At 41.3% G+C, this 7,946-nt stretch overlaps 1 protein-coding gene across 4 annotated transcripts in view; it reads left to right on the forward strand.

Annotated features, from left to right (window-relative positions):
* LOC122559526 (metabotropic glutamate receptor 8) overlaps positions 1–7,946 on the forward strand; it is a 443,931-nt gene that overhangs the window by 259,062 nt on the left and 176,923 nt on the right. For all 4 annotated transcript variants that reach the window (XM_043709129.1, XM_043709130.1, XM_043709131.1 and 1 more), the window contains exons 5-6: positions 773–927; positions 1,370–1,507. In XM_043709129.1, coding sequence (XP_043565064.1) covers positions 773–927; positions 1,370–1,507 — 293 coding nt within the window. The remainder of the gene's footprint in view (positions 1–772; positions 928–1,369; positions 1,508–7,946) is intronic.

Raw genomic sequence — 7,946 nt, forward strand, 5'->3', positions numbered from 1 at the left:
TGTGGATGTTCGTGGATGTGGTGTCAATGAAATGGACTGCTTTGCCCTCGATGGTGGCAAGCTTCTTGAATGTTGTTGGAGCTACTTCCATCCAGGCAAGTGGGGAATATTCCACCACACTCCTGACTGGTGTCTTGTAGATAGTGGACAGGCTTTGGGAAGTCAGGAGGCGAATTATTCATTGCATTATACCTATTGAAGAACTATTGACTGCATTTTGTTCAGGATCCCTGGGAATTGCTCATCCATGTGATGCCAATTTCTATTTTGCTAAGGGGCAGGGAGGAGTTGGGGGTGGTGCCACGGATTTCAGCCAGATTTTCGATCACAGCAGTATTGCAAATGAATAAAGCTGTTGAAAACAACAATTTGTAATGGCTGTGGATTCCTCTGAGGGACACAGGGAGCTCTAATGCAATGACATGTCAGGCTGCAGCCTTAGTCTTTGGGAAATAGAACTGGTTTTCTGATGTTTACAAATACAATAGCTTGGAAAATAACTGCTGAGGTGGGAGATGGGTGACAAAGTGAACATGACAGGCAGAATGAATTAGACCAGATTAGGTGACCATTTACTGTGATGCAGATGCATGTTTCAAACAGATGTCCCTGCTGTTTGCTTTTTATATGTTGGGCTGTCAATGCGATGGGTTAAGTGGATTGCTCCTTTTTGCCCTTTTTGACGGGTGGGGCAGGAGCGAATGACCCAAAAGGGCTGCTATTGTTTCCGAGTGCAATGTCAGTAACACAGTTGCTCGCACCTTCTCCACAGCCGTTTGCTGGAGGCTGCCAAAAGATCCAATCAGACCAAGCACTTTCTCTGGGTCGGCTCTGACAGCTGGGGTTCAAAGGTCGCACCGGTGCACCAGCAAGAAGAGGTTGCTGAAGGAGCTGTCACCATTCTTCCCAAGAGAGCATCGATTGAAGGTAGAATTACCTGAACAACTTTCTCAGAGAACCATCTTGCTCATTTTCCCATGACCTGATTGAAATTCATGATTTGAGACTGAGCTCAGCAGAAAAGTGCCACACTCTGTAATATTTCCCTCCAGAGGTGAAAAGATCAGTGTTGAGGGAAATTGGCAACAAACCACATTAATTTATTTACACTGCAGACTGTCAGAGCTCAGGACAGTAGTGATAAGTTTTCCTGTATTTTCTTATCTGAGTTAGCTGCACTGTCAGCGTTATAAATTTCGGGATTTGTTAAAATAAAAAATCTAACTGGTAATAAACCCTAGAGAAAAAGAAGTGACACTGTTGCTAGCACAATCATTTTATTGACTTGCATCACTCATCTTAGATGGTTCAAAGACTTTTGTGCACTGTCCACAGTTTGACACATCTGACCATTTTGTTCCTTCCTCAGGCTTTGATAGATACTTCAGAAGCCGTACACTGGAGAACAACAGAAGGAACGTTTGGTTTGCCGAGTTCTGGGAGGAAAACTTCAACTGTAAATTAAGCTGGCATGGGAAAAGGAATAGCAAGGTCAAGAAATGCACAGGTAATGGAGTGACCTTAGTAGAGTACAAACTATTTGCTGCAGTTGGCTGATTCCACAGATTTCGGTCTTGCTCTTGGTGGAAACTATTATCTCCTAGTGTCAGTTAGCTAACACTGAACAACCATTTCAAAGTTTCTATGCTTGCATTGTACCTGGAAGCTGCATATCTGACATTACGTTGCTGCAGATTGTTTTATAGAATGTAGAGAATCTTTCAGATTAGGACGAGACCTACTTCCCTCAGATTGTCTATGTTCCTGTTACTGCATCGTAACATATTGCTGGTCCAGTTGACCCCATCACTATTTACTCTTTGGTCACTGGGGACTTGATGGTTGTGCCTTTGAAAGTCAGGGGAAGGCAGTTGAACATTTTCTGTAGGAGCTGGTACTCATGTGGTGTATATGTCACTAAGCACCTCTCATCCCAAGTTAGCATGTTGTTACTGTCATTATGTAGGCCAAATTGGTTTGCTTCAGGACTGTAGGAATTGTGAATAGAGCTGAGCACTACTATAACTGTTAATGAATAGTCTCATTCCTAGCCTTAGGCTGTAGCTAAAGATGATTGAAGCAAGGCTAAAGCCATCAGGAAAAATGTTGTAGCGCACCCATGACCATTTTCTGGTGACATCAGCTCTGCCAAGGCTCTGCTTACCTCCCAGCATTCACCTCTTGCGTCTATGCTGTGACCATGGCTGTGACAAAAGTTGGAGATGTGTGTATCTATCTGAAACCAAACCAGGTGACTACAGTGTTAAATGGGTGACTAGGCAATCAGGGTTAGTTGTTTATCCACAGGCAGGAACTGGGCAGCAACTTTCCTGATACCGAAAAATAGTGTGATTCATTTTAATGGCCCATTCATAGAAGTTTTACCCAGATACATCTTTGTCCCTTTCCAAACTAACACTAATTGATTTGTAATCACAGCCCCAGATACAACCTCAATCTGTCCAGATACATTCCCTAAAATAAAGTCTAGAACTGTCCGTCCACTTGATTGAGTATTACGTACAAGCTTAAATAGTTCTCCTGAATTAAATTTAAGAAATATGTGCTCTCTTATATCTGTAACACTGATTTTATCCCGCATCATTAGGTCATCTAAAAAAAAATTGTCTGTAGTTTATGTAGCTCTCAGAAATTTGCATAAATATTTGTTTTGTATGTCCTTCTGTCCCATAATATCCTCTCATTTACCCCAGTTTTGTTCTTCAGTTCCAACTATTAAATCTCAAATGATGATCCTTCCATAACTCTCCTTTCAACAGTTTTGCTCATCAATCTAATGATACCCCTCCTATCTATCTGGTATGAAACCCCTATAAGAAGGAATGGTGAGCTGCCATTGTTGCTGTTCTTAAAACTGTGGTACAGTCATAGCTATATTATACTTCCAGATGTTTAACTCTACTCTCACCTTAGTTGAGGAGAAAGTGAGGTCTGCAGATGCTGGAGATCAGAGCTGAAAATGTGTTGCTGGAAAAGCGCAGCAGGTCAGGCAGCATCCAGGGAACAGGAGAATCGACGTTTCAGGCATAAGCCCTTCTTCAGGAATGAGGAAGGTTTGTCCAGCAGGCTAAGATAAAAGGTAGGGAGGAGGGACTTGGGGGAGGGGCGTCGGAAATGAGATAGGTGGAAAGAGGTCAAGGTGAGGGTGATAGGTCAGACTGGGATGGGGGCGGAGAGATCAGGAAGAAGATTGCAGGTTAGGAAGGCGGTGCTGAAATTGTAAAAACCGTACCCTTGTTTGTTGTCCCAAATTGCAATACCTCGCATTTATCCAGATTGAACTCCATTTGCTATTTTTTCAGCCCATTTAGAAGATAAGACCTAGGAGCAGAAGTCATCCATCGGCCCTTCGGTCCTGCTCTGCCATTCAATAAATTCATGGTTGATCTTTTCATGGACTCGGCTCCACTTACTGCGCTCTCACTGTATCCCTTAAATTTTTTATTGTTCAAAAGATTCTACCTTAGCTTTAAAAATGTTTACTGAAGTAGCATCAATTACTTCACTGGGCAGGGAATTCTATGGATTAACAACCCTCTGGGTGAAGAAGTTCCTTTCCAATCAGTCGTAAATCTGCTCCCTCTAATCTTGAGGCTATGTCCTCTTGTCCCAGTTTCACCTGCCACTGAAAACATCCTTCCTACTTCTATCCCCTTCATAATTTTATTTGTTTCCATAAGATCCCCCCTCATTCTTCTAAATTCCAACCTATTCCGACCAATAGTCAACCAATCCTCTATCCATGCTAAGACTTTACCCGTAACGCCATGCATCCTTATCTTATGCAGCAGCTTCTTGTGCAGCACATTGTCAAAGACCTTTTGGAAATCTAGGTACACAACATCCACTGGGTCCAGCCTGCTGGACAAACTTTCCTCATTCCTGAAGAAGGGCTTATTCCCGAAACGTCGATTCTCCTGTTCCCTGGATGCTGCCTGACCTGCTGCGCTTTTCCAGCAACACATTTTCAGCTCTCACCTTAGATGGCCTATTTACTAAACTTTTTACATGGTATATGAAATAATTCCACAAAATCTTGGTATCACTAAGTCACCCTTCAATACACGCGCATAGACACTGACCCAGCTGGCTCAAAGCTGGCTCCAAAAGTGATTAGAACCCCTGATAATTCTGTTTATATCTGTCATCCTCAGCTCCCTGATTGACCCAGGTTAGCAGCCCAATAAGGGAACTCATATTCTATGAGATCCAGCTGGCTGACATTGTTCCAGTCACTACAATATACATATCTGTATACCATTGAACACTGTCAAACTCTTGTCTGTTTTATAACCATCATTTCCATTGCCTTCTGCACTCACAGCCTAATTTCCTGCTTTATGTTTCCAGCTTTACTTCTCTTCCTTCCAAGCTGAGGTCCCTGTCGCCTTGCCAAGCTAATTTAAACTATCCTCAACTGCACAAACAAACTTCCCACCTCATAACGATGCTTGCTCTATATAGGCCTCAAAGATTTGTGATGTTAGTTACATAGTTATTACTGATAAAGACTGCAGTAAGAGAATAGTACATGTTGATCTGTGAATGGATAGGAGGAAATGCTTGATGACTGAAGAATTCATAATGGAGGCATGAGTGAATAAGTTGAATCATTTTTAAGTATGCTATTGCTTGACCTAAATCACATGCATCTTCGATAAAAATATTCATCTACAAGTATATAATTTACTTTTGGATGTTGTTTGTTCTTTTGAGACATTGGTATTCAAAGAGAGATTTGTGCTGCTGGCTATTTTAGCAATGCTGTGATTTTTATGGATGAAAAATCATCGACTGAGTTAGCACTGGCTCTTAACAATGTATGTGGAGATCTTGGAACACGATTATTGTTGAAGCAAAAGACTCATCTGTATTCTGAGTCATGATCAGAGGTATATCTTCCAAATTTCTAACTGCTTTGAGGGGGATACATTATATGGTAGGTCCCCAAAGAGTCATCATGAGGATAACAAACGTTTAAAGATGAATCTGATGTGTTATACTCCTTGCTGTTGTTAACATGGCGTTTACGCGCATTAGCTCACTAATGGAGTTCAATTCTGCAGTAGATCAGACATATACTATGAAAATTATTTGTGCTTCTGATTTAGACTGTATGCGAATTCCACACTTTTTGATGAGTTTTGACTGTTACATATGATGCTTTTGACAAATGCTTGCATTAAGTCTGACTGTGGATCATTCTGATCATTAGAGCTGAAATATCACTGCTCTTGTGATTTTCACAGCTGAACTGAGCACTGCATGAAATCTTCCAGACCTCATCCTTTTTCTCCATCGATATTTCTGCTATACTTCTAATCTATATATTATGGTGTTGGAAGTTAATAACTGTTTTATTAGCATAGGACAGCTGTGCCAGCACTAATCATTATAAGAGCTCATCTTTACCTCATCACAATACGATGTCTCAGGATAATATGAAAATAATTTTAAGGGAATTGTTTTGAATTAAACAATTAGTGAATTCACATCGAATTTGCTTGCACTTAAGCTGTATATTTTCCTTTTTGGTTGTCTTGTTACGCATAACTGTTAGCACAAACTAAGACCTCCATATATCATGCATTTGGTGTGACATACAGGATTTCTGTCTGCATTCAAAATATCTGCTCTGTCTCCTTTTTAAAAGGTGTGATGCAGAAACCTCTGTGTAACCGTGAAACTGTGATTGACCAAGAAATGGAGTAAGCGTGATTGGCAGGAGGTGCCCATTTTCTTTTTAATTATTAGCAAGCATATTTTGGTGAGGTTCATGTTAAGTCACAGGACTGTTTTGAAATGCAGCGATTAGGAGAAAGTGAGGACTGCAAATGCTGGAGATCAGAGTTGAAAAGTGTGGTGCTGGAAAAGCACAGCAGGTCAGGCAGCATCCGAGGAGCAGGAGAATCAATGTTTCGCTTATAAAACCTTCATCAGGAACGTTTTGAAGTGCAGGAGCTACATCTTGCAAACGACAATGGGGTAGAACTTCCACGGGCACTTGAAGAACATCTTCAAACATGTTACTAAGTTTTGGAGAGCAGGTCAGTGAGTACTTGTAGGTCTGTTAACAGGAATGCCAACTCCTGAGCTCCCCCACAACACTAATTAGGCTGTTCTGCAGATCTACCCTTATGTATTACACTCTTCTGAAGTGTGGATGTGTGTTCCTTTTAAAGTTATTGCTGTGACATAATATGAGACAAATTCATGAGAACAACTGGCACATTTTAAGCTTAGCTCTTAAAACCGGTGAGTTTGGGTTGGGTAGGTTGTGTGGAATATAAAAAACCTGAACCAAGAACTCAACCCATCTTGAACCTCAGATTTTAATGATTGTGGATATGGTCAACCATTTCACTTATTGCCAATTCAGTCTGACAATAGAGATAGTTTTAACTCATATTGAACAGAATTCCCAGGTTTCTGAAAATGTGACAGCCAAAAGGAAGTGAAACAATTTGAATCCACATAACTATTGACCTCATTGTTGCTCCTTGTGGGTTAGAAGGAGCAGAGGTGTATCGTCAAGGTTAACAAGTTGTATAGTAAATTCCCTGGTGCCAGTGATCTGTACTCCATTGACAACCACAGAATCCCTTGACTAGTGGTGTAATTACCCAACTCCTATTGAGTGTGGCACCCCTCCACCTCAGTCACCCCCAACCATCACTAGAACTTGTAACTGCCACATGATGATCATCTGATTGACTGACCACCATTGAAAACACCAATCCTGATCACTATCTGCTCTCCTTCAACCAAACTCCATATTGGATTCCACAGCCATCAGTGATCAAGACCAACCCTCCACCCTAAATACTTCTCCTACTTGACCCCCTCAGCTGACCAGGCTGCCAGGACGTGTGGACGTTATAATAAGAGAAGGGGAGGAGGAGAACAAAGACTCCAAGAAAATGATCCTCATACAACAGATTCAAAGACACAGTGAAGGCTATTTCAAATGCCTTTACAATATTAATCTTAGTCTAATTGTAAGTGGCTCAATAGGCAGTCTGAATTAGAAAGTTGTGAGTTCAAATCTCACTCAAGGACTTGAGCACAAAATCTAGGCTGACACTGAGGGACTGCTGCACTGTAGGAGATGTTGTCTTTCAGATATAAAATAAATGCAGTTTCTGCCGTTTGTGGCAATAGCAGTTCCCTGGTGTTATAGAAGAAAAGCTGGGAAGTTAACATTGGTATTCTGACCAATATTCATTTCAACATCAGGGAAACAGATTACCTGATCATTATCACACTGTTACTTGTCAGAGCTTGCAATGTACAAATTGATTAATATGTTTCCTACATCTTACAGTTAACAATATTAAAAAAATACCATGTTGACTATAGTGCACTTTGGAACAGCCAGCGATCATTGAAGATGCTATATAAATGCAAGTCTTTCCTTTTTTGTTGTGGGCAAAGTCTTAGAGAGAATTATAAGGGATAGGATTTATGAACATCTGGATAGGAATAATGTGATCAAGGATAGCCAGCATGGTTTTGTGAAGGGCAGGTCATGCCTCACAAACCTTACTGAATTCTTTGAGAAGGTGACTAAAGAGGTGGACGAGGGTAAAGCGGTAGATGTGGTGTATATGGATTTTAGTAAGGCGTTTGATAAGGTTCCCCATGGTAGGCTACTGCAAAAAATACGGAGGTATGGGATTGAGGGTGAGGTGGAGGTTTGGATTAGGAGTTGGCTGCCGCAAGAAGACAGAGGGGTAGTAGTTGATGGCAAAGGTTCATCTTGGAGTGCCGTCACTAGCGGTGTTCCGCAAGGATCTGTTTTGGGACCATTGCTGTTTGTCATTTTTATAAATGACCTGGAAGAGGGGTTAGAAGGTTAGGCAGCATCTGAGGAGCAGGAGCATTCCTGATGAAGGGCTTTTGCCCAAAATGTCGATTTTCCTGCT

This window comes from Chiloscyllium plagiosum, chromosome 19, assembly GCF_004010195.1.
Source record: "Chiloscyllium plagiosum isolate BGI_BamShark_2017 chromosome 19, ASM401019v2, whole genome shotgun sequence".
Taxonomy (NCBI): Eukaryota; Metazoa; Chordata; class Chondrichthyes; order Orectolobiformes; family Hemiscylliidae; genus Chiloscyllium; species Chiloscyllium plagiosum.